The sequence below is a fragment of the Pleurodeles waltl genome, chromosome 9, assembly GCF_031143425.1.
Source record: "Pleurodeles waltl isolate 20211129_DDA chromosome 9, aPleWal1.hap1.20221129, whole genome shotgun sequence".
NCBI classification, from domain to species: domain Eukaryota; kingdom Metazoa; phylum Chordata; class Amphibia; order Caudata; family Salamandridae; genus Pleurodeles; species Pleurodeles waltl.
This window is the reverse complement of record NC_090448.1, coordinates 934,978,839-935,005,761: the sequence shown is the minus strand read 5'-3', so window position 1 is coordinate 935,005,761 and position 26,923 is coordinate 934,978,839. Positions and strand designations below refer to the sequence as shown.

General features: G+C 41.2%; 1 protein-coding gene across 2 annotated transcripts in view; it reads left to right on the top strand.

The window, feature by feature from the left end:
• The window catches only part of CCDC85C (coiled-coil domain containing 85C), a 284,535-nt gene extending 262,442 nt beyond the window's left edge, over positions 1–22,093 (top strand). For both annotated transcript variants that reach the window (XM_069208293.1, XM_069208292.1), the window contains 2 exons: positions 1,576–1,674; positions 15,049–22,093. In XM_069208293.1, the coding sequence (XP_069064394.1) occupies positions 1,576–1,674; positions 15,049–15,138 (189 nt within the window). In that variant the 3' untranslated portion in view covers positions 15,139–22,093. The remainder of the gene's footprint in view (positions 1–1,575; positions 1,675–15,048) is intronic.
• The last annotated feature ends 4,830 nt before the right edge of the window (positions 22,094–26,923 follow it).

Here is a 26,923-nt window from a genome sequence, read left to right as displayed (position 1 = left end):
GAAAGGGTCAGTTTAGGTTTGTGCATAATTATGTGCAAGGATAATGGCACTATGTGGTGGTCGGACCAGTATATTGAAATGGGAACAGTTTTTGTCAAATCACTGCTGTTAGAGAGTTTGGGATCTAGCAGGTGGCCCAATTCATGGTTAGGATGTCTCACGATTGAATCACCTGAATGCCGGCTAGATCTTGAATAAGGTTTTTTACACTTTCATTACTGTCATTATCGAAGTGTAGATTGAGATCACCCAGTCATGTGAAATTAGCCTTCTGTAGGCTACGTTTTGCTATTAGCTCTGGGGGTGCTTGACTAAATTCAGTAGCTGGCCTGGGGTGTGGTATATCACTATATCTGAAAAGGTAGAAAGCTTGAGAGAAAAAGAGCACACTTTAACTTCCAGGAATCTTTATTGGTGTTAATTGTCCTTTTAGTTCGACTTTGAAGAATATGGCTAACCCCCACCCTTTTTTCCTTCGCAGCCACACCTTGTGGTAGCATATCCTTGTGGGAGAAACGTTGCTACATCCAGCATGGAATCTTCTCTTAACCATGTCTCAGTAATAAATACAACTTCTGGTTGCTAATCTTACAGTAGTAGGAGCTATGTTTTGGCAGTGACCTGAGGTTCAGAAGCAACATCTGCCACTCACATTTGCCCCTGATCGTGGTGGGTTCTATGATGTTATTAGTTTGAAGTTTGATGTTTCCTACATCCTGTTTGCAATTATACCAAATTAAATAGATACCATCAGGCCTGATCGAAGGCTCACAATGCTTACTTGGAGGTGGGTTAAGTAGCTGGAGTTGAGCTATGGAGAATGTGATCTGCATTGTCAGCAAACAGGCAGGGGTTCTGGCTGAGGACGGGAGCAGATGGGCTGTCCTTTGGTGCACCCACTGCACATCTACGCCCCCCATAGACACACTTTCACTGCCATGAAAAGCCTGGCGGAAAACAGGTGCAGGGGATCACAGGGGGGCCCCTTGCCCTGCCCATGGCCACAGCATGGGCAGTACAGGGGTCCTCCTGCCCAGTACTCTCGTAACGCGCACTGTCTGCTGTGCTGTGCAGACAGTGCTCATCGCGAGGATGCTGGTGCCCCCTGCGGGTGGCAGCATTGCCACCAGCTCTATTATGAACTGGTGACAATGCTGCGACAACTTTTCCACTGGGCTGACCGGTGGAAATCTTGGTTTCTGCTGGTCAGCCCAGCGGGAAAGTCATAATGGGGCTGGCAGAGAGGTCGCCGGCAAGGCGGCAACCTCCCCGTCGGAAGTTCAGCCGACAGATCTTCCTGTCTGCCGAACTCGCAATCAGCCACAAAATCTTGATGTGTTCGAAATCCTCAGAATTTTAATTATGTGCTGCAGAGTACATCATCAGTAACAATGGAGTGAACCTGTGATGAAAGTACTTAAAAAAATTCCAATACTGTCATCCTTCTCTTCTCACCCTAAATATGCATGGTATTGATAGTGCACCTTAGTTACTGATATAATTTTTTACCATTTTCTGTGATTAGAATATGTGTTTAACAATAGGTGATTGTGAAATATATTTAATTTTACATAGGTCCTTGAAGTGCATGAAAATTTGGACCGGCAAATGCAAGACACATATGAAGAAGACCTCAGTGAAAAAGAAAAGGCAATTGTTCGAGAAATGTGCAACGTAAGGACACTGATGGTTTTCATTATGTTTATAAATTGTCTGTGTAGCTGCAGAATAATCAGTATATTCTTGTCAATGAGCATTACAGTAAACTCTCTTTTGACTGCAAAAATGGGTTTGAGGACAAGACAGCTGGAATTTACTCTCTCAGTAACACTTCCTGCCTATCATACTGCAGTGTCTTGGCTATAATGGAAAATCTCACATTTGGTCTAGCATATGGATTGTTGCTCACACATTTGGAGGATCTTCTGCTGTTTTCATCTGAAGGATATTATTTCCTGGAGAGTTCTTTCAAGTATCCAGAAACTTATATACATGTCCCATTTTAAATATATGTTATGCATGTACAAGCATAGTATTCTGCTCTGAGCTGCAGTACACAAATCTCCCAGTGAGTGCCCAGGGACTTTGGTTGTCATAGCTTGTGGTACTGGGAATGTGGGCTGAAGGTTTAGGGGCATTGTGATGAGAGCTGTGGGCATCTAGTAGGTTGGTTGGTGGGGTTGGTGCACCCTCCACCACAAGTGAATCCCCCCCTTTCATCTGACAGCAAGAGATTTTCTCTGTGCTAGTAGTGGCTACCTCTTTGGTCTTAGGAGTAACCGGAAGCAGCATATTTCACCATGTTTGGGCTGTTAATCTTTGATAGTTGGTCTCTGCTGCACACTCCTGCCAGGAGTGCCACAAAGGTAGACGCATTTTCCTGTGCTCCCCCTATGTACTAACAATTCTCTATTTTTGGACCCGTAATGGTGCCTTAAAAAGTTGTTTCAAACTCATTTGCAATATTTTTCTTGTATTGTTTCATAAAATTGTTCATTATATTCAACTTCTGTTTTACCCCTATGGGCACAGGTTGCCTGCAGAAGCACCTACAAGTAATTACATTAACAATACATTCTAGGAATTATTCTGTGTGGTTTTCTACAAAGCAGTAATATTAATGATAGGAAATGGCTTAATTCTAGATTCTTTCTTTCATTTTATATTATTATTTGTTTTAATTGTTTTGTTCACCTTAGTTACCATTTTAGTGTTATTGTTTTAAAAAAAATATATATATTTTGAACATTTTTGGTTTGGTTTTTTCTTACGCAGTAGGAAGGGATGTTTATTTGAATTTTTTTTTTAATTTGAAAATTATTTTTGTATTTCATTTTGTTTTGTCAATTACATTATTTTAAATATGTTTGAATAATTTTATGTTGTTGGGTATAATTTTTTTTTTAAATGGTTAGGAATTGGAATCGTAGATATAACTTTCCAAATATTTTCCCTCCTTTTGCTTGCGTTGAAGTGGGAATTATATCAAGCCAAAGTCCAACACTTTTCCTTCTTTTGCTTAAATTGGAGTTACCGAAGTCAGTCTGACTCCTTTCACAAGTGTTATGTCTTTTTTTTAACATTTGTTCTTAAAAATGTAAGGCTTTTATCATGTATTTTATTAGATATTTTTTAATTAGGTTTGATGTAAGTTTTTCTTAATGTTAATTAATTTTAAATTTAGATATTACCAATATATTTTATTTTAAACTGTTTATATAATACTTTATATTTGAGTGTGTAAATATAGTTATTACTTATATATTTAGTTCACAACAATAACTATAACTATTTTGATATTGTAATATTTAAATAAGATCCTTTTTTTGTTTTTTATGTTTAATTTTTTATTTCAAGCTATTCTTCATATTTTCAATGTAATGTTTTTAAAAATGTACGAACATTTTTATATTTTTAAAAGAATATATCTAAATGACTTATTAAAACGATGTCTATGTTTCATTATATTATTTAGTAATTAAATATTTTGAATAAAATATACATAATGGTAATAATATTGATTTTTCAATATATTTCCCTTATTGTTTGTTGTAATTCTGCTCCACAGCATATTTCACTCAGTTTTGGACTTTACATACAGTCTTCATAATTTTGTAGGCGATATTCTTTACACATTCTTTTTTCTTGGAATGTTGATATTTTTAAACTCTATATTCTGTCATACAACTGTTAAATCCTTTAATTCAGACCAAAACCAGGGTTGCATTCTCTGCATGTAAAAAGCTGGCACACATGAATGACTTAATCTGTTGCTTCTTCATTGGATACTGTTGGAGGAACTCTGGCACCTGGGTTGCACGTTCCAGTACTGGACACACTGGTTTGGACTAGCCAGAAGCAAGGCAGATGCTATAATTTGCGCAAAACGAAACACAATTAATATTTTCCTTGCCTTTGTCTGGTGCTGGGACCTTATTCAGGGCTCTTGGATAAAACAGCCTCCCCATGCTGGTGGCACTAGAGAAGCCAGTATAGTATTCCCATGTCATAGCACCAGAGGGGTTTTCACACAGGCTTTAAGATGTACTTTAGGTTAGACAAGGGCAGTGCAAAGTATGTTTTCCAACTACAAAGTTTTCAAGATTCTTTCTGTACTTGGCTTGGTGATTTACATTGGCTTTTGTCTGCTCATAGTGTTTTTTCTGTAAAGAGATACAATTTTCATGCAAATAGAGCCCGGCAAAGCCAAATGTGACACGTGGAGTGCTTTTCATGTCATGCACATTTTTGCAGCACAATTGTTTGTTGGGCATAGAATGCATAATTTTTCTTTACAAGGCAATTTTTGTGGAGCTTTTCTACGCACAACTAACTGCTTATCCGAATGTTCTGTAGCGCCATTTTTTTGTTACCCTTAAATATACATGAGATCAACTCTGAGAAAAATATTCATCTGGATGGCAGGGGAGAAGAACTTTGCATAACTGTAAAGAAGTGAAGGATGCAACAAAACTGTATGTTTGTACACCTGTTTAGAGAAATCTACTTAGCACACATTTAAGACTCTATTCATACTTTTACTTTTTCCCCCATTCACAAATGGTCCCAGTTTTATACCTGAATCACTGCACTAGGCCCAGGTTTCATGGTATAGTACTGGGAGTGTCAAGTGACAATTATTTCAGGCTCCTTTTCCTGTTGGGCATTTCTTAACATAGTGTAGAATACTACACTGGAGAATAGAGGCTATTGTGTATGTTGGACATGTTTTTTCTACACTCGAAAACATTTTTAACCTGTGGAGAGAAAGTTTTCCCCTACACCCCTACAAATCTGGGGGACATCCAATCCCCTTTTCATACTGAAACTTCAGTTACTCCAGCCCTTGGCTGGAGCAAATCTTTGACCTTTTCAAGGGTGCAAAGACTTTTGGATCAAAGTATGGAAATGCCCTGCAAACATATATATTTGTTGGACTTCCAAAACGTCCTAGTCACATCATGCTTAGGAACACCCACTTCTCAATCCTTGATGGGGATTTGCTAATGCAGATTTCTCCATAGATATGGCGAAAACATTTGCAGTTGTCAATGTATTAAAAGCTACTGGGAATTTCTGGGAATTCCTGGCACAAATAAGATATTTTCGCCCATAATTTACATTTATGAATATGCCCTATACCGATTCTCTGACACAAACGTAAGGGACCTAAATATGTTTTGGTCAGTCTCATGCTTATTATCCACAGCATAGGCAGCTAGACATACATACGATTTAAAAAAAAGAAAAAGCAATACTTATTGTGATGTATGGAAACGTCTTACTGTACATTATAAAATTCCCTGGCAAAACAAGGACCATTGTTGCTTTGTAGGAGGTGTCGCAAGGTATCTTGGACATACTGACGAATGAACTACAAGTTTCAAATGTAGTTTACCTGAAATAAATTGTAGCAGACACTCTCGTATACAAAAAGCATCACTTATTCACAGAATGATTGTTCCGTGAAGCATAGTGAAAAAAACATTACCCATCCTAAAATCCAACCGATCCATCGCCTAACATCGCTCTTAACCAATGGATTCAAGCTGCAAAGTCAGTGGATACTCCACTGAATAGCAAATTAATTAATATTTCTCTATAAGTAGTTCCTTACTCCTTACTCCTTATAAACTAAAAATGTTGTCTCTTTTTCTTGAGGTGATGAGAGGAAGGGATACGATGTTCCCGTCTCCTAATGTGTTGATCATTGATGTGGCTTTGTGCCACATGCCGAGGCTGTTCACATAAGTAATCTTTACATGCTATCCCATAAACCACTTGCATGGCTTTGCAAGATTCTTTTTAAGACTTTTGGTTGCATCATTGTAGCTCTGAGGACTGTGCAGGAGGACCTGGTTAATAAGTTTCCTTCTTTTTCTAGTTGACCTTAGTGCATGGGCACATCTCTCAGGTTACTAACAAGTCAGATTTGGTGCAATTTCTGGATGCCGTTTAATGAGTTGGTGGAGGTGGTTTGTTATTCTTTGACTCAAGTTTTTAAATACCACAAGAAAACAAAAGCATATTAACGGTGAAGAAAATTACTAATTATATTACGATACTAAAATCCTAGTCTTTTTAATGCATTTATATGCCAAGCCGAGTGCACCGAGCATTTAATACAATTTTAATGGTCGTTATACTGTAGTACTTCTAGCCATTAAGTGGTCCCATGTAACTTGTTAAACTGTAAGCATTCCTGTCCTTTTTTTAAAATAGCACTTTGCAGTTTTATGTTTGTAGTTTGTCACTTACTGTTGACAATATAGTCAGAGCTGGCTGGAGGTATCGTACATGACATGGCACAACTTTGCAACCTCAGGCGCTCATTTTGGACTGCAATATGCTAAGTTAACTCTGAACCTGTGAACTGTATGCTGCACAGAGCTCTCAGCAATAAATACCAAACCCACTGAGCTTTGCAGGTGCAGAGTGCGTACTCTTACCCATGGCTTCTGCAAAGTGCACTTGGTGCTGCCCAGATTGCAGTAGCGTAATCACTGCAAGAGATGCTAGCACTTATGCTGGCATTAGTTGACCTATGATGTTTGGATGGACCCCTGGAATTGCTTGAATGTGTTGAGCTCGCATGAACTCCACCAACACAAGGACGAACACTAACCCTGGCCATAATTCATGATCATGGAATGAGCTCTCTGTTCGTCTTCGCAGAAAGAGAAAAATACCTCCATCCTCAGAGATACCAGTGAATCTTTGTGTATGGAGGCGGGGCTGCCCTCTTCCTTCTGGATTGATGTACATCGAGTTGAAGGCATTTGAAAACACTTGTTCCATGAATACTGATGTTGGAGAAATAAAGTATGTCATATTCTAGAACATTCTTATGACCGGTTGTTCATGGAATTTTGTCCTAGACCACCCTGATCAAAACCAAGTGCACTGTTAATCGTGTTACATTGGATTTCGACTGTGTGCAAACACATTAACTTAACTTTATTAACAACATTGTTAATGCCATGATTCAAATGCAGAAATCTTTTTAACTGCATTTAAATCAAGCCACCTAGAAAAATACATGCTGGTGCAACTTGACCAGCTGGAAACTCGCATCGGGGAAGCAGCAAGGTTATATGAAGCTTATTGGTTCGATGGATCCGAGGGGTGTGATGATGAGCTATAACTGAGAATGAAGCAGAAAATTAGAAGTCAAGAAGAGCTTCTTTGAGTTTGGGGAGTTGAGGTTGTGATAATAGAATTTCTCGGGTTCTGCTCAAGCTCAAGAGAGTTGAACGAAAGAAGAGATGTACAGACAGACTGATTAACCATAAGATTAGATATCTACTGTCCGCACACCAGCTTGCTTCAGTGCAGGGAGCCATACTAATGAATTCAGAGACAGATTGCCAGGAAGGCAGGAGTGTTAGGACAAGGTGTAAAGTGTACAGAGATGAGATGAATGAAAAAGTTGAGAACTGCACTGTCAAGAAAAAGGTAGTACTCAGCCGAGGGAAAGTGGAATGTCTGTAAGCGGTTTGTATCGTGTGAGTGAACAAAGGGCATGAAGGAGTGTCAGAAGATAGTGTAAGGGAGATTTTAGAAACGGTTATTGGAAGCTGTCCTCACTCTCCCCCTTCAACTCCCATCGCAAGTGAACAAAACGGGAACCAAAAATGGAATAATACTTTTCCTATCAGTTAAAAGTAAACTTCAAATGATTGTGACCCATATGTACAACATTAAATGCAGGTGGATGTTGCTTAATGAGTAGCAATGAACCCACAGAGTGATAGGGTAGAATTTCCTTCGATATTTGGAGAGTGTGAAGCAGAAGGGATCAAGAAGGCAGTGTATGTGAAGCAGAAGGGGTGTTATTGACAAGTCGTGAAGCAAAGGCATCAGAGGGATCATGCACGAACTGGAGTGAAGAAGACATGACTGGGAAAATGTGCCAGGGTGAAGGATGGATGATGGTAAAAGTGTGCCCTGAGAAGCAAGGATGATTGAGGAAGTGAGGTACGAGACATTATATGGAAGCATTTTTACAGAACAAAAATGTTTCTGTTTGTGCCTGCACTTTAATCTGCTTTTATAGAAAATTGTTCTACTTATGATTCTGTCATGACAGCTTATGTTGGACGGGTCTCTTTCTGCAGGGTATACATTTGTTTGCCTTCCTTTACTGAAGCTGTTTTGTGGGCTTTTAAGACTCAGCAGTTTTTCACTGCTAACCAGTGGTAAAGTGCTTTGGTTGTCTCCTTTAAGCATGGTAAAATTGTCATAAACCTGATTGCTCTATTTAATTTCCCTAGTAAATGTTACTATATACACCCAGGGTCTGTAAGTTATATGCTATAAGTAGGTTGCAGCACCTAATGTGCCACTCCCTAAAGTAGCACTGTAAAACATGCCTCAGGCCTGCCACTGCAGCCTGTAGTGTGCTTTTAAATTTGTGAACTGGTAAAATAACCTTTTAACAGGCAAAACCTTAATTTCCAATACTTATAGTCACCCTCCAAGGTAGGCTCATTGGGTAATGTGCATTATATTTCAAAAGTAGGCCATGTGAGTTTGTTTTACATGTCTTGGCAGGAAAAAACTCATAATGTTGTTTTTTACTGCTATAATGTAATGCCGTAATGTTAGCTCTCCTATAGACTAACATTGGTTCACCTTATTTCACTGAATAAGTTCCAACTTCAGCTTGGGGCCAGATAGATAAATGCTGTTTACATGAAATGAATTGTAAGTTAAAATCCCCTATAGATGTAAAGTAACATTTTAAGTTATTATTCTGAAAAGCCGGTTTTTGAAGGGTAGCATTTGTCTGTTTAAACCAAATGTGCCTCCCAACCAGTGTTCAGGGTCACATGCCCATGAGTGGTTCCCCTGTGGTGTTTTGTTTATTCCTTCCAGACATGTAGGCAAAAGTGCCTTGGGTGTGGGGCAGGGTGTTGCTCTCCAGAGTATGATGAGCTGGGGAGTTGAGGCTTGGCCTTCCTGAGCTTCAAAGGGATGGCCTCAGGGGTTACCCTCCTTTTTCCTGAATTCTAAGGACTACCTTCCCTGCCCCTCAACTGACACATACAGCTCACACCTAGGCATGCCCTTTGTTACCCTAGACACTGTAGAGCCAAACCCAGGAAAGGGGGGAGGTTAGATAAAAGGGACATCCCCCTCCTATAGGCTGGGGATACAAATGGCACCTTCAGAACCTCTCATGAGGATAGGAACACTCCTGGACCTGTGGAAGATTCAGAAAAAGGACTGCCCTGCTGTCTGAAGAAGAAGGATTGGACCTGCATGCCTCGAGCCCAGGCTCCCCAGAAATGACTCCCAAGTTTCAATGGGCTGACCTTCTCAGCCCGTTGAAAGTTCGGAGTACAGGAACACATGCTTCCAGAGGCCTTCCTGCAACTACTCAGCTGACTAGCACCAACTGGATCTGCTGGAGCCCTGCTGCTTGCCTCTGCCGGAGTCAGTCCTGAGAGAAGCCTGCCAGGTCCTGGGCCCTTGGCTGGCCACAGTGTACTCCTATTGAAGAAAAGGTGGAGAAACAAACATTTTGGGCTCCTTGTGATCGCAAAGTGACCTCTTCATGGCAAGAATTGGCCACCTGCAACAACCATCAACATGAAGCTCTAGTAGGGACCTGCTTGTCGTACCAACAACGTCCTCCTCATGGCCCCTGCCAACGCGAATGGTACTCTTCACACTGATTTTAGAAGGTAACTCTTCAGCGTGATGAACTAATTCCATGTATCTGACCAGAATTCCATTGCTGTTGGTCCAAACTAGTGAATTTTCTCAAGTCCATGCAACTAGACAAACACATGTGACACTTTGTCGCTATTTTCACCTAAAATTTAAAAACTATGATCTCTGGTTCTACTGATCATATTTGTGTCTTTCTGTTTCTATTTTTCTAAATTGATTTGGGATTTTTCTTGTGCTGTGTTTTCACTTTATTACTGTTTGGGTGCTACATAAATACCTTACACGTTGCCTATAAGTTAATCCTGGCTGCTTTTTTTGCAAACTTCCAAGGGTTAAGCATCGGAATATGTGGTGAAGTTGTGGTTCACCCTGACAGATATTGTGTTTATTATTTGAGTGGGTGTTCCACCTCTCGCAACTGACAACCCAGTGTCTTACAGATTGCTGTTCAATTATAGGTAGAACCAAAAGAGTCCTTCCACAATTTTACTCTACTGTATAGGAAAAACCACTGGTTAATGAAGAGAGTAGGTTTTGAAGGAATGTCACCACTGATTCTGATAAATCTTGCTAGAAAAATAACTGTATGTTCATGAGGTTGAAAAAAAATCTCTTGTGGCACCTTTCACATGCTAATAACACAACAGCTAAACTATTTAATAACACTTCTGTATTTAAAACCTTTGAGTGCCTAAATGTTTCTCATTCTCTCTGGGTTTTCTCATGTCAGATTATACTTTTCACCAATTAACTTAAATTTGAAGAAAATTCCAGAGTCCTGAACTTTTTCGTTCATTGAGAGAGCCCCTAATGTTTCCATCTCCGAAAACTCTTATATTGTTATTGCCTTTCTGGGTTTAGTTTGCTAAATTTCCCAAACCCCTTTCTTATTACAGACCTTTGAACTGAATTGCTATTTTTCTATAAATGTTGTAGAGTTCAGTCCCCCACTTGTAATGTATTCTTTATTTATAATATTACTTACATCAGAAGTCCTGCTATCTAGCTTTTGCCAGTTGTGAATCGCCGCTTTGTGGCTGATGATGTAGAAAGAGTGGGGATGATATAGCTGGAAGGATACTTTGAATCAAGTGATTCTCTAGACCACTTAAATCGTGGTTCTTCACCACCCACAATACTTAAACTGCTCTTTCTAGAGAATAACCTTCTCCCTTTGATGGTTGCTCCTTATGTGTCCTGGTGTACCTATTTGCGATCTGAGCACCACATGATTCAATCGGAAAGTCTTGCTTTTGTGGTTTGGGTTGCCTATTGGATCATTCAGATAATTCCTAGACCCAAGAACTTTCTAAAGTAAAGTTTTAGGCTCGGGTGTTTTAGGGTTATCTACATATATTTGGAAATTAAATTGGCATGGTTGAAGTAGACATTCCAATATATATTAAGGATTCTCGTGTTGCTATGTGCACTGTCTAGCATCAGTAGTGAAAAATGGAGTAGAGTCAATATAGGGATATGACAGTGATCACTTCCTGCTGTTTTACTAAGAAGGGCAGATTAAAATCCGGTTGTGATTCGATATATTTATTAGGTGAAAATGCTTCAAGACTTCGTAGATGACTTTTTGAAAAAAATGTAACCAGATTTAAAAAGAGCAATGTCGTGTGTGTAGATTGTAGGAGCATGCTGAGTCCAAAGGACAACAGATTCGGTGGGCTGAAGATAAAAATTAAATCAAGGCGGGAAGCTTGAATAGGGTATGTTAGTGGCGAAACTTTGAATAACAGTTTAAGAAAGAAGGATTTGACATTTTCGTCATGCAATAACGTGCAAATGTTCTGTTTCATTTGGTTTCTTATCTAAAAACTTGCCACTACAATTAATACGTAAAAAGATACAACTGACAAGTTAGCACATTCTTACAATAATGCTCTTAAAATGTTTCTTATTGGAGTACTGTAGCCAGATGGAAGAAAGTAAAACTTTATACAAACAAACATCTTAAAAGCCAGCAACCAGGCAGGTGTTCCCGATAGAAGCCATGTCTGGAGGCAATAAAGTGATTCACTTTCATCTGTGAACAACCATATTTAAAAACATTTTTTCCTAGAATATCTACTTCAGCTCTTGAAGTGTTACTCCTGGAAGAGCACACATGCTTGTAGGCAACGTGAAACCCGGTAGATGTGGAAGTTTCCACAGATAAACAACGTACTTAAAGGGCTGTCCGTTCATTGGCTGGCTCCATTATGACAAGGAGCACGTGAGCATGTTTAACGGCTGGCACTGATGCAGTAAACCCTCACTGGCTAGTTTATAAACACATTTCAAAATTGTTTTGCTGGCATTTAACAAGAGTATTTAATTTATTTTCGTTTCTCTCTTTTTAATCCTTATACACGAACTGTTATGAACTGATACTTTCAATTACTTCACGTTGAATCCACCCAAGGGCAAAGCAACTATTCTGTAGCCTTTTGTAAGGAAAGGAGGCTTTGTGCCAAAAACTTTGCTCCTCTGTTGCCACTGCTCTCTGGGTTTTAACAAAGACATACTAGATAAACTAGAAAATCAACTTGGTATGTCTGGCTTACGATCACCAGGCTCAAGTTTCTTCCAAGTCTTGGAGGAGTCTCTGAGAGTATATTTTTTATTTGTAGTTTCTGTCAGTGCTGAAGGTGTGTAGGTACTGCTGCTGGAACAGATTAGCTGAGGCAGAGATTATAGCCCGGGCCACTGTAAGGGAGGGCCAAATTACGCAACGTGTTTGACTAAAGTATGCAGCAAGAAAAGATACATTATTCAGCGTAATGTGCCACATTTTGTGACAGTAGTACAACATTATTTTGTCTGGACAAAGGTTCCACATCGTTATTAACAGTTTACACTCAAATATAGCAAAAGGCAATTGAAAGTTGACCAGTGGACGTTTGCAAAAAGCCTTCTACGGTGCAGTTAGATGTGTTGCTGTTTTTGTGGTAACTTTTGATTCATGTGAGCTAGAAATACTTCTGTTTTTAAAATACAAATTCTGCAAATTATGCAGCAGATGATGGGTTATGTGGCAAATGCGGTCAATCCGCAATGATGTGGAAAACACAGCAGACGCAGAACCACATAATTCCAGTGGCCTTGATTACAGAGTGCTAAACTGATTACATTCTGAAAGCGTTGCAATTAAACCATAATTCTAATATGCAGTTATTTTTTTATTTTTTTAAATATTGAGATACTGAGAGAGAGACACCCGTCTCCATGCAAATACCAGTAAGTTGGAATTCTCAGCCCATCTTCTCAGATCCAAGCATGGTACTTTTGTGAATCCTGTCCTGGCTAGTAGTAGCCATCATGACATTTGTAAGATCTTCCGTAGTAAAATCCACCAGCCCCACCCATTTCATTATCCTGTCTCTTCCCTCTGCAGACCCTGCCATAGTCACTGTTTGTTGACAAGCAGCCCTGTTGCTCCCTCTAGGTTGATGGGCTTGCTTCTGTCTTTCCAGGCGCAATGCACAACAGGATATGCAAGGACAACACATTTCTAACCCTATACCCACATGTGTAGCATACTACTAGTGCGAGTATGTGCTTCAGCACCCCACATAGGGGGTAACAAGCGATGTACAAATGCTATGAAGAAATAGAGTACACAGGCCTGTTAAATTCAGGCTCAGGTGGGTGTTGGCCACTGACACGCATCCCAACATCAAGTGAGTGGGGAGATCTCTGCGGCATAATAAATAAAGATACATGGCGTAGCAAAGGTCTCATGTTTCCAAAAGCAAGCAGGGAAAATAGGCCTCTCCACAGCTGGTTGGGTGGCTGAAGAATTTGTTCTGAGCCCTTGTGTCACTGCACCTTCTGTATGAGTTGCACTCCTCCTGAGAATCCAGTTTGTGACACATTGACGAACTGTGGATTGTTTAGTGCGTCTTGTAAGTATCTCCTTGATGCCCTACACTTGGATAGCCAGAACCCTCCTGGACACAATCTTCTGTATTTGGTTTGTTTCTACTGTCACCTGTTGAGCCAGAGTTCTGTAGTGAAATTTCCAGAAACCATCACCCTGCTTCCACCATACAAAGCAAACTCCCTTGTGCACGACCTGACCCTCAGTTATCAATATTTATGTCCAGCCATAATGCATGTAGACTAGGGGAAAAGAGGGTGTGCGCCCTTTGCAGATATTCTCTCCCTGCTTAAAATCACCCCAGATCTCGCCTACCCCAGGCCTATAGGCAAATGTATAAGTCATTTAACAAAGGGCCTGGCAAGAATCTGTCTGCATACATTCTGCTTGCATGGGATCTCTTGCAGGCTCAGTTCCTTCCACACTCTCCTAACTTTCTGACTCATTGTCACTCCCCGATTCCTCTTTCATCCTTATCCTCCTAACTGCTGCACTTTAGAAACAACATAAACAATTAATTTCCTTCAAACCCTCCTTTGACCCCTGCAAAGTACTTCCCATATCTACTGCAATTCTCTTCTCCTACCTTCTACATTACCACAGTGTGTCAGTCTTTCTGTCCACAGATTACGGAAGCACCCTGTAGGGCCTACTTCTCCCTTCTCTGTTTAAGTGAATAAACCTCTTCCATCTGCTTATTCAGTGTGCTCCATATTTACTTCCACCTCTTCACTTTATCATTTTACACTAGGTACTCAAATTGCACTAGAGTGCCTTAAGAGCAGCATGTATGCACTGCAAAGACCAAACCTGCCCAGACATCCTCAACAAGGGACCATACAATGGATCGTCGCAATCCTCCTTAGGTGGGGACACAAGGGTGGCACCACATTGGGAAGACTGGCGGGGCAAGGATGCAGACCTTTATTCTCTTTTCTCCCTGCCTTTCGGATTCATTGATGTCCCTGTGCCCGCACCTTACTTTGTCCCCTTTCATCCATGTTCTCCAATTCATGGAGCATGAGGGCCAGGACCACAGGAAGGCAACGGGAGGGTGGACATATGTCCCTGTGACATGAACAGAAAAGAGCAGATGGTAAGCGAAGGCCATGAATTAAAAGAATCAAACTGTAGTGAAGGGCAGGAAGAGCCTTTGAGCTTCGAAAGGGGTAAAATTAGAAGTCATGTTTCCCAGAATTTTTGGGATCAAACCCAACATGTAGAACTTTCAGCTAAGATAAGGGTTACCACTGGACAGACACAAAAAGATTCTGTAGTCGTGGATAAATACTGTTGTCATTACAGAAAGAGGAAAAGGTGAAGTGCACCACCATCTGTTTATCGCTTTCTTGAATGGCTGTGCAGCTCATAGGTTTCTCATGGCTCCTCCTATTACTGTCCTGTGATTGGCTGTCTACAGAGTTACTATTTTGATGCTTAGAAATTGTTAGGCTACCTTATTTTCCCTGTCAGTGACGTATGTATACTTCTCTCCACAGGTCGTCTGGCGAAAATTGGGTGACGCAGCAAGTTCCAAGCCCTCCATCAGACAACACCTGTCTGGAAACCAGTTTAAGGGCCCGTTGTAGTCCGGACTTTTGAAGACTTTTAGCAGCCCAGCGGAGGCGAGTCTCAATGTCCTGTTTGTTTGGACAAATTCCGTTGTAAAATGGCAACTATTGGCTTGGTTTCTACAAGTCTGAACATCATCTTGGGTACATATTTAGTGAGGGCATATGTGTACATTGGGGCAGATATTCCTGAATGTAGATATTCTGAGCTTCTGAAAACTACACGACTTTTATTGGTAAAAAGTCGACTTCTTCTGCAAGGCCATCTGATGGTTCGTGATGTGGGTAGCCTTACCCGGATACTGCCAAGAGCTTTTAGAAATCAAACGTAAAGCAGGCGTTAGAGGATCACTATGGCTGCCGCAGTGTACCGAATTGCACAATTCAATTCTCCACCAAGGGACTTGGTGAAACTTAAAGAAAGTTTTCGACCGTTTTAATGTGAATAATTTGCCAATATATCAACAATCGAGTATTGCATCTGGACATTTTATAGGGAACAGAACAGTTTGTTAGAAAATTTCTATTGTTTATTCAATGAAGTGGATTATACGCATCTGGCTCTTTTTTTAAAACTTTCCACTAAAAGAACAGTCATCGCTACAACAAATTTCCTCCTTCACTTTCAAGAGCATGGAATTATAGATGGACCTTTTTTCTGTGCATAGCCGCTTTACTAAAATGTTGTAATTGTGGACACTCCCAAGCCAGAGTAGTAGATCGCATTAACATAGGCTTTGATGAATATTGCTGCTGTATAAGCTTTATTTTTGTTACTAAGATACCATGATGACGAAAATCTTTCTCTTCTAGAAACTGTACATAAAAAATTATGAATTTATATTTTGTTACTGTTAAGTACATTATATTGTTCATATAGAGATATAGCCTATTCTATTTGTTGTTTTCACTGGTTACTGGAGTAAGTAGGCCTGAGTGGAGATAGAACAAGTATTATGCCCCTGTCTGTAGAACTGTATTTCACTTTACAAAGGAAACAGATGTTTTGTTGCTGGGCTGAAAAGGGCATTTTGTGTTAAAACTCCTAGCACTCCGGCCAGTTGTGCTGTGGAACTGGTAGAGGGGACCCCAGCTCTGCGAGTGCTGTTCGGTGCCGCAGAGTTCAGGGACACGGGTGACATTGTGAATAACTTCTGTGTCAAAGGCAAAGACTGGAGTCCGTGTCTCCTCCAAGGAAGTTGCCACACAAGGTGAATGATCTTTTACTTGAGACAGGTTGTTTTGCGTCAGAGGGGACAACTACTTAAACCTTGCCCGGTTAAGACTGTGACGGGGACACATTCAAGAGAAACGTGGTCTGTATTGTCACTTATATCTCACACAGGTCTGCCCAACTGTAAACGTCAGATTATTATTTACTTTTTTTTTTTTAAAGAGGGGGGTCAAAATACATATACTCAGAAGAAATTAATAGGTCAGTTAAGGAGAGTTTGTGGGCATATAGATATAGGCATATTAAATCTACACTGCCAATTTGCACAATGAAATCAGAAGCAATTTAGCAGCCTCAATCCTGGTCTTTGCTGGGTTTGGCGAATTATACTAGTTTTATTACTGTTTATGAATATGACGTTTTATTTGTGTTTAGCTGCTAAATTCTGGCCAGGGACCGATACGTTACTGAATAAACTCCAAATCTTCTGAAATAATGCAGCATTCTGCACAGGAGGAGCTTCAAAGGACCACTTTTGTCCCTTTGCTGTTAGACCTCAAAGTGCAAAGGAGGGTTGGGGGTGGCGGGGGACACCAGCAAAAGTGTCTAAGGTAGTAACGTTATGGGGTCATATATTCATGTTTAAAGATTTTATGGAGTTTAAAATGCAATTTGTTAATCCTCCAAAATGAACACTGAACCCTGTCATCTTTTTCCAATTTTAAATTCCTACTATCCTGTACCCCATAAAATAAAAAATTGCAGATATCGGTTACCCGGCACAAGGTATCGCACAGGGATCAACATGGCAAGACACACAGCGCCCCATGTTTTCAACTTACATTTTGCATGTCGTCTCTGTTGCACCACTTCCCTAAAAAGCTATAAGGACATTTTTTCCTGCATTTTATGATAAGGGAATTTTTACTAGTTTTTTTAATGTGATTTATTAATCAAATCCATGAAAGTAAGTTAATAGCCTGGGGTTAGCAAACTGAACCACCTGCTGGATGTTTCATGAGAACGTCAGGTATTTTATGGGTAGGGAGCTGGGAACCACACATCTGCTTTGGAATCATGTCACACGCATGATTGATAGAAGAGGCATAGGTCAATTATTAGGTACTCTTTATCTAGTACCTTTCATAGTCCCTAACAAAAATACAATTTCAAGAGCAAAAATATCACTGTTGTTAGTTAAACCTGCCTTGGTAACAGAGAAGTCATTTGTAATGGCAGTCTAACACAGGCGTTTTTATTTTAAACCTAAAAATCTGTCCTGCAGTTCACAAATGTTTCTTTAGTAAACCTTGGTCCAGTTTCCCTCAAATGCTTATGTAGTTATTTCCCCTACTGTATTGGTCTCAATCCATTTTGATAACAATCTAATAGCACGTTAGAGATATGGCATTTGGATAAGACCATATTTAAAAATAAAAAAAAAAATCATTTTCTACATAATATTCAGAATTGCTTCGGGACAGGTAAAGAACATGCATGCATGAATATACACTGTGAAGTCATCCAGAGGCACCAGTTATGACTGCCTTGATGGTATATGAAATGGTTGGACCCAACTGAGTAGTGTTTCAATGCTAGACACAATAATGCACAAATATACAAAAGTAAAATCAAAGCACTATGCGCCAAACTGCTGTGCTATGCCTTTCATTAAATGCATATTACTTGTCTGGGTTTCTGGTGCCTTTTCTTGTACACTCGCTGCCGCCATGTTAGCGGAATTCCCACCACATTGGCATTGTTTGGGGAAAAGTGTTTCTGATTCCTCAATGTGCCCCTCCAATATAATGAGTCCCTCACCATCTTGGGTTGAGGAAAACTCCTTCCCCCAACAGGCTGACTGCCATTTGTATGAACCAAGGTGGCCTGGTGGAGTGCCCAGTGTAATCAGTGTTTGACAAAACAGTAGAGTGCTGAAAGACTGCCTCGTCTGTCTCCTCCTAATATCCTGGAGTACAGACAGTTGCTGGTGTGTGAAACATCGTGGACTTTGCCACCCTCTTCTTTATATTCTTGGTCTAAACCATCATCCGCTTTCTAATTTTGGCCCATTTCAATACTTTCTGTGGCTACAATATTTTTGGAAGATGTAATTGTTAATCTACTCTGGAACCACATTGAGTAAACTAACTGCCTTGTCAATTTCGAGGTGGGTTTATAGACTCATTGCATCAGTGAATCCATATTGGTTCTAGATGGCCACAGATTAGGCAACTGTATCTCAGCAATGGTCCTTTTGGCTTGCCGGCTATAGTAAGCACCATCAGCCATATGTTCTTGCTCAGCAGCCTATGAAAGCCATACCCAGGCCAACAAGTCTAATTGGTTTTGCTCATGTTTGACAAGGAGGAGGTGTGGTGCAATCATATATATATATATGTGTGTGTGTATATATATATATATTTACACCTGTTTTTTTGTTGTAACACATCTTTCATTGACACTCCATAATTTCGAGGGTGTTCTGGTTGCCCTAGCTGTGAATTTCTACATGTATTTTGGCAGCCTAGGACAGGACCTTTGGAATCTGAAATTGAGGTTAAAGGATGAAGCAGGGACCTCTGGGACAACATGTTCTAATTTCGGAATATGATCACCTGCCCTATCCAGTTGGCGTTGGCAAGAACATGGGATTCAAAACCCTTCCAGGGTTTCTTTCGGTTTCTAACATCTCAAGTTCCTCAGCTGAACATACATGGGAGCTTCCTAAAAACGAAACGTTTGGAAATTAATAACAATACAATTAATTAAGAGTAGCCTGCATGCTTGACTGGACCTCAGTGCTGGCACTTTTGACCAAACCACTTTGATTTTGTGGAGCTTGCGTCGGCTACCTGTTGCAACACACATATTGCGTACAATGGGCCCTGATTTCCAAAACTGCCAGACAGGTCTTCACCCTGGAGCCTGGGGCCTGGATGGAGAAATCCGTTATTGCAAGGAACGGCTGGTTGGCATTACCTTTTCCGTGCCGCTCCCTTTCTTCTGGCACAATCTGTTCCAACTAGAATTTCAATTTGCTTTCTTTCAGGAAGAATTTGAAATGCAGTTTTTTCAAAGGAGTTCAGGGCCAACATTTTTTTTGCGCTGCAGGAGGAAACTGTTTGGTGTCAGTGTTTTACGAAAGAAATATAAACATGAAAATGTTGTAACATAATGGGAGTCTAGTAGTCAAGGAACGCTGTAGATTTGAGTTATGATTTGTGGATTTGAGTCAAAGACATTAGTGAAAAGTGGAAGTAGGTAAATGCATAGACATGATAATACCAGACAGAAAGACAACTTATGTTCAATTAAACAAACCAGAAAGCCTTGCTGCATTCAATATACTGGTAATTCAGTTCAGCAGCCCACAGGTAATTAGAAATGCATTTCTGGTCTCTGACGTTAGTTTGCCTGCCAAACTGATCTAAGCTCTTATGTCTTCTTCCACTTTAAATAAGGTGCCTTGGTCACTGAAAGTGGTTGTTTCAATCAAATATGGTCATCACTATTCCCACTCACCCTAGTAAATACATCTTCCGTTTTTTATCAAAGCAATTTACTACAGCAGTTAACCAAAAAATACAGAACTTCTGAAATGTGGAGGTACCATGCCGCACCACTTATATATTATCAACGGTGATATTCCTGTGGCATCTGGCTCAAAGCAATGTTATCTGCTTGTTGGTGGTGTTTTCTGTTTTCAAACTGCGCATCCGGGGCACCCACAATGTGAGGCATCTTCTAGCACTGGTGGGTGGCTCTCATCAACTTGGCATTTTCACTCGGTTAAGTAGCTACTGCAGGACATCTTCTCACAACATATGTTGAAAGGTGTTCATTTATTTACACACTCTTGACTGGAGATCTCTGTTGGTTTAATTGGTTTCCGTATTAGACTTCTCTTGGACTCTTGTCATTACATCTAATGTGTAGTTATTATACAATTCAAGTTATCCATTGGACTCATTCAGTGCAAAGGTGATACAGCCCTCCACATACCAGAGGCTTTTTGAGTTTGGTCGTTTGGTTGAGATTCTCTCAATTAGCTTACCTTAGTGTGCTTGTAGCGACCGAGATACGTAATAGAGCATAAACTAATTCAGCCTAAAGTGTTCCACCCTTGAATACCCTGGTCATTTTGAACTGCTGCTGGCATTACCAATATGGGGCACCCACTTTCTTTTAAAATAAGAGAGAGATTTCTGAACGTTCAGAGTTTTACTCTTTTCTTAGTATTTTTGTTATTGAGTGACTCTTAGATGACTATATAGAACGCTACAGATGAAACTTTATTTTAAAGGTAAGATTCTGATATTTTGGCTTCACTTCTATGCCTCATTTACATGTAGGGTTTATTGTTCTTCTCTTCTGCTTTGGCTTCTTCTGTCCTCCCAATATGCTGACTCAGCCAACATCTGCTTTCATGTCTCACAATTAACCTTGTTGTAGTTCTCGGGTGCAGTCGCTGCATAACAGCGCATGCCTGCACCCAGGACTATTGTGCTTTGCCACCGTGCTCATGACTGCCTGCATTACTGCATGAACAAATTGGATGGATTCACTGGAACAGACTCTTTCCAACGCAGCTGATTGGGTGAATCTGGTCACTGTCAGAGATGCGTAGGGATGTACATTGTAAGATTAATTCAGGATTCTTCTCCATGTGCATGTTCCGGACACAAACTAAAAAAAAAATGGTCTCGGATTGAATTCATGACTTCGTGTAGTACTGCTGCCCTCTAAGCGTGATGCTCTTTGAGATATAATGTGTAAGTTGAGTTTGAGCATAATGATACTTTTAACAAAACGTTACTGTTTGGAAGTCATTACTGATTACATTTGTTTGTATGGTATACAGGAATACCACAGATGATGTGATCCAAGCCCGAGAGGCATGGTCTCAAAACGTGATTTTCTCCAGGTCGCAAAAATACCACGGGGCTCTCAAATCCTAAGCCTCTTTAAAAAAAAAAAAAAAAAAAAAAAAAAAAAGAATGGCACTTCTCAGAATTCCTGGTTGCTATTTATTGTTCGCCTTTTTTGTACCCACGACAGCCCCTTCATAATCGGGACTGTTTAAAAACAAAAGCACTCCGATTTATAAACATACATGATGTGGCATTGAAATATTTTATTTTGCTCATTTTGCTTTGACCGAAAGTCTGACAAGAAGGTACTTTCCTCAGCCTTGCTCTAGTTATGCATGACATTCAGACATGTTGTAGAAATTCCTCAAACCTTGTCTTTTCTTCCACCATACAGCATAATCTTATTCTAGTATGATGCAACTTGACCTAATATTTTTGATTTATCTACTAAGAAATGTATATCATTTGATACAAAGTAAGTCACCTTTTTCGTTTCTAAATGAAGGATAAAAATGTACTACTGATCTTTTTTTTCTAAACCACAAAATCTTCTATGGTTACAACCTGCAATAAATATATTTTTCGTAAGTGTGGTTGATAAATTCAGTTGAAAATTATTTTATGTGGTAAATCTGTGAATGCACAGCCTGCTGTATTTTCTGTATAATGTGATTGAGTTAAAAACTGGAAAAATACTGCACCTACGTTTTTGTACAGTAGAATTAAGGTCCAGCCTCTTGCTCGTCTTATCCAAACTACTTTTATTTTTTGTCCACTGTACAAAGTAGAGTAAGGAAAACCAAGAGTCTTCTTTCATAATGTGGTAAAAAAAGATCTAAACTATTTTAGTACATGAGGTCAGAAATAAAATTGTGATGATATATACTATGAGTTGAACAAAATAAAGTGAATTCTTCACAAGCAAGCCATGGTGTTTGTGTCTTTGGTGACAGCATAGTAGCTCTCTTTGTGTTTCCTCTACACAACTACAACTGTGGGGCTTTAAAAGACGCACACATTCATATTGGAACAATCTTGAAAAGTGTCACAGTTTTAGCAACGCAGGTTGATGTTTATATTGGTAATTGTGTTTGACAAAAATATATGGGCACTCGGTCTAAATTGTTGTTAAATAAATAGTGATCATATTGGCTGAGCCTGGCACAACTTATGGGTCTCTGTCAATGAGGACATGGGCTGGACAAAGCGGAAGCTGTCGTTTAGCCCACTCGTGCTTCAGGGAGTCCTTTTGCCCCCCCTACCCTGCCCCCCGCCCCACCCCATAGTCCTTGCAGCCTCTGCGGCTCCCCTGCCTCAGTTCTGGAGACACCTGTCTACTGAGGCGAGACATGTCACTGTACTGCAATTTGTGGCCATGATTCCCCATCTCCTCCCATAACATTGTAAGGGCCTCGCGGCTGAGCCAGCCTAACAATGGGGCATTAAGAGAGCGTGCCACCCAGACTGTGTCTCTCTGGCTGTGTGCGTTTGTGCACATTTGTAAATATGCACGTAACCTGAATATGATGGTACACACGAGGACTTAAAGTGGGACTGATTAGCACATGATTGGTTTACCAGGACACACACATCGACATTGAGTAGCATGTGATTGGAGAAACCAGCGAATACAATAGCAAAGATGGGTTGTGACAGGGATACCTGTGCACAAGATAGCAGGGGTTAGTCAGTTTGGCATATGATGGCATTGCCTTACATATGATTGTGGTTAAATGGGCATACAACAGCAATCACCAGTGATAATGACAATTCCATAGTTGTAATGACTGGAGTAGGATGGGGAAACCTGGGTGCATGGTGGCAAGGATTTGTGTGTGATTCGAATGACTGTAAACACCAGGGCAATAAATGCAATATGTTGGACTTACCCGGGAAAATGATGGCAATGACTGGTATATTTATTTAGTAAAATAGAGAGCACGACGCATAACCTGAAAATAAAAAGCTAGTATATGGGGACAAAATTGACATATTTTAAGAAAATATTACGGCAGTGGTTGGGGACAAAATATGTTTATTTGCTAGAAGTTAAATAGTCAAGAATGCATGTATTTTCTGTAAATTACATGCTGCTGTTTAGATTGTGGACACAAGCAGTTATTTACAAAAAATACTACTCCTAAATTGTGTAGCAATGATTCCATTTACCAAGTATTTCAAGCTCATGATTGAGTGATACTTCATGCTATTAACGGGGCTCTTTTTGCTTATATTATAGCACCTTTTTGTTGGTCTCAGAGGAATCTCTGACCACCTAACTACGAGACCAAATCGTCCCATGCCCTCCTCGGTTATGTAATGATTAAATTATTATATTCCCAGCACTTCAAGTTGTCTCTAACTCTACTCGATCTGCATATGTAGCCAGTCGAGGGAGTGCCCATGTGAGATCCCTCACATGCATCGGGACATACTTCAGTGACACCAGTCGTTAGTGTAAAAGGTAATTTATTAGAACAGGATTGTAACAATAATAAATATTTAAACTTTAAACGCTTACACCCCAACTTTAACAGGTCCCACCCTTTAACCTTTCCCCGCTCATCTTTTTACTTCAAAACCCCCACCTTTTCCGCTAAACACTCCCCTTTTCCTTTCATGCCCTAGTTGCTTCGTGCATCCCCCACGCTGTGATACTTTGCCTGCTTATTTTTCTCCTGCAAAGGTGGCCAAGCCCACATCTGACTCTCCACCCTCCCTTATCTACCGTCCCACTACTGTCTTACAAACCTGCCCTAACTGATGTTCTTCAAAATCTCCCTACTAGCCTACAACAATCACCCCAAACGGACTATGCCCTAACTACACTTAATGATTATTGCCGGGTGGGTGGGTGGCCAAACTCCGCACCTCAACTCGTTTGGCGCGGAAAGAGGCCGATCCCTCCCCGCGCCCCTTTTTATACCCTAACCTAGACCCTCCCCTGCTTACCTAACATCCTGCCCTACGCCCTTGAGTCACTGCCCCCGTCCCGAAAATGCCCGCGGAGACTAGAGCGTGTCTCATCTCCGCAGGCCCCTCCATCGGGACATACTTCAGTGACACCAGTCGTTAGTGTAAAAGGTCATTTATTAGGACAGGATTGTAACAATAATACATATTTAAACTTTAAACGCTTACACCCCAACTTTAACAGGTCCCACCCTTTAACCTTTCCCCGCTCATCTTTTTACTTCAAAACCACCGCCTTTTCCGCTAAACACTCCCCTTTTCCTTTCATTCCCTAGTTGCTTTGTGCATCCCCCACGCTGTGATCCTTTGCCTGCTTATTTTTCTCCTGGAAAGGTGGCCAAGCCCGCATCTGACTCCACCCTCCCTTATCTACTACCAACCAGCATAAACCCCCTTGGCGTTTTGCTGCCCCACCAAGCAAAATTCCCCCTTTTTTTTTTTTTTTTTTTTTTTTTTTAAAATGCTGTTTGCACCTTATTTCTTCCTTTGCCTTCTAAGCCACATCTCCCCCCCACAAATCTCCTACCAACAGCCTCAACTCTGTCAAATAGTATGCTTTCCCCAACTGTGACAGATGCACTCCGTCATCCCGTAAAAGTGCCTCGTCCTGTTCTTTAATATCCTCATGTTTCAAGACCTTTATCCCTTGCGACCAGCAGAAAACCCTCATAGCCCGATTGAGTTTCTTGCGAGCCCGTTCTATTGCTCCGTGCCTAACTGCCTCTCTCCATGCCCGTCGAGGCACAAATTCAGTCCAAACCAGACAAGTACCATGTAACTTCCGTTTAAGGAGCTCCAGATCTCTCTGCATGTGTTGCAGTAAAGTGAGCCCTGACAGTTTCACAAGGTCATTTTCCCCAAGGTGAATCAACAATAAGTCTGGACAGCCCCAGTTCGGCAAATTTGCAGTAATAAATGGAAGCAGGTTTCCCCACCTCATGCTGCTTTTACCCCACCAGAGGACTTCGTGTTGGTCGCTAGAGAGCCCCAAGGCCCGTCCGTAAACCTGCTTTTCTGCAAACTTTGCCGCCCAGTGGATAAAAGAATGGCCGACCAGCCATGTGGTCGTCTTGTCTTTCTGTGGTCCATATACACATCCTGCAAAGAAAAAGAGCTGTAACAACAGTTGCTAACTTTAAACCTAAACCTCCAACCCACTACCGCAGCTTGACCCCCACCATGCAACCCTTCCTCAACCACTTGCTATGGCCTCACATAACGCTCGCAGCATCTAGACTTCCATCTCCCTATAGCCTTAATCTTTGCCCAGTCGCAACCCAAATGCGCCGCCACAGTAGTCGCCCCAATCCTAAAAGAGTGAGTGCCAAAATCCATGGCCTGCCATCCCGTTCGCCTCAATGCCATACGTAAAACCTGTAGCAGCTGAAAACTAGTAAGCTTTACCCCTGACTTGTGCACAAAAACTCAGTTCTCCCCCTTCAAGCACCTCTTCCTTTGAAAACTTGTCCATTTCTCTACCGGACACGCCGCCTCATTGCCACCTCTGTCCAGCCACACCCATTTCCCCTTCCCCAACTGATCTGTCTTTGAACGCCTGAGCCAAATCCCTAAGCGATACCCATGCAAGCAAACTTCATTAACCTTTAACCCAACCCCTTTGCCAACCCCTAACAATTCTGAAACCCGAAAAGCCCCAAAGAACATCCATACCATGCATAGTCTAAATAAAGCCAGCTCCCATTCGTCAACACAGCAGACTGGCAAAACATGTAAAAGCTCCAGCAACAATTCAAAAGTAATTGGCTCTCTAACTGATCTTGCTGAACTCGCCTTAACTCTGCCCCAGCCTTTTGGCATCTTCCGTAGCAAATCATTGCGTGCTGGATCACACCCAAAAAAGAGGTTCCCGTAAAAGGATACCCCTGCCAGCTTGCCACCAATGGTTGCCGGCGACAAACCGTTCTCAATCAGGGATAGCACAAAACGCAAAGCGCATAACTATAACTCATCAGCTCCTTGTGACCAAAATTCTCCCTGACAGGACTCAAAGGATTGAAAATCCAACCATGCCAGCCTGTAACTCTGCCGAGTGGATTCCGCTAGGGACATCTCCACCAGCCCCGTGATCATCACGCCCCCCCCACTCCCAAATGTCTGCCGGGACCATGGTCTTGTTCCGCTCTGCTCCTGGCGCCAAGGTGCGAAAACGTTGCCACTGTGAACGAGACAGGGAATCTGCAATCTCATTGTATACCCCAGGTATGTGTGCAGCTTTGAAAATCACATTTAATGACGACGAAGCATAAATTGTCGCAACAAGCGCAAAACCCTGAGATTTCTCGCTCTCTGTCTGTTAACTAGGTCGACTACTGTCATGTTGTCCACATGAAAAACCACTGTTCTGTTTGCTAACTTGTGCCCCCACACTGCCAATGCTACCAAGAGGGGAAAAAACTCCAGGAATGCAATGCTCCTCCCTTGTTGCAGCCACTGTGTTGGCCATGTTTCCGCACACCATCTACCATCCCAGAAAAGTCCGAAACCTGCAGACCCTGCGGCATCCGAAAAAAGTTGCACTTGCCAGACTATGTTGGTTTCACAGAAAAACATGGACACTCCATTGAAATCTGCCAAAAATGTTTCCCACACCTTGATGTCCTCCCTCATACCTACTGAAACACGTTTCCTATGGTGTGGCAGCACAGCTCCCGACATGGCTAGCCCTAACCACCTACAGAAAGTCCTACCCTCCCTTACTACCCTGCACGCGAAGTTGAGATAGCCTAAAAGCTTCTGTGCTGCCCGCAGGTCAATCCTGCAG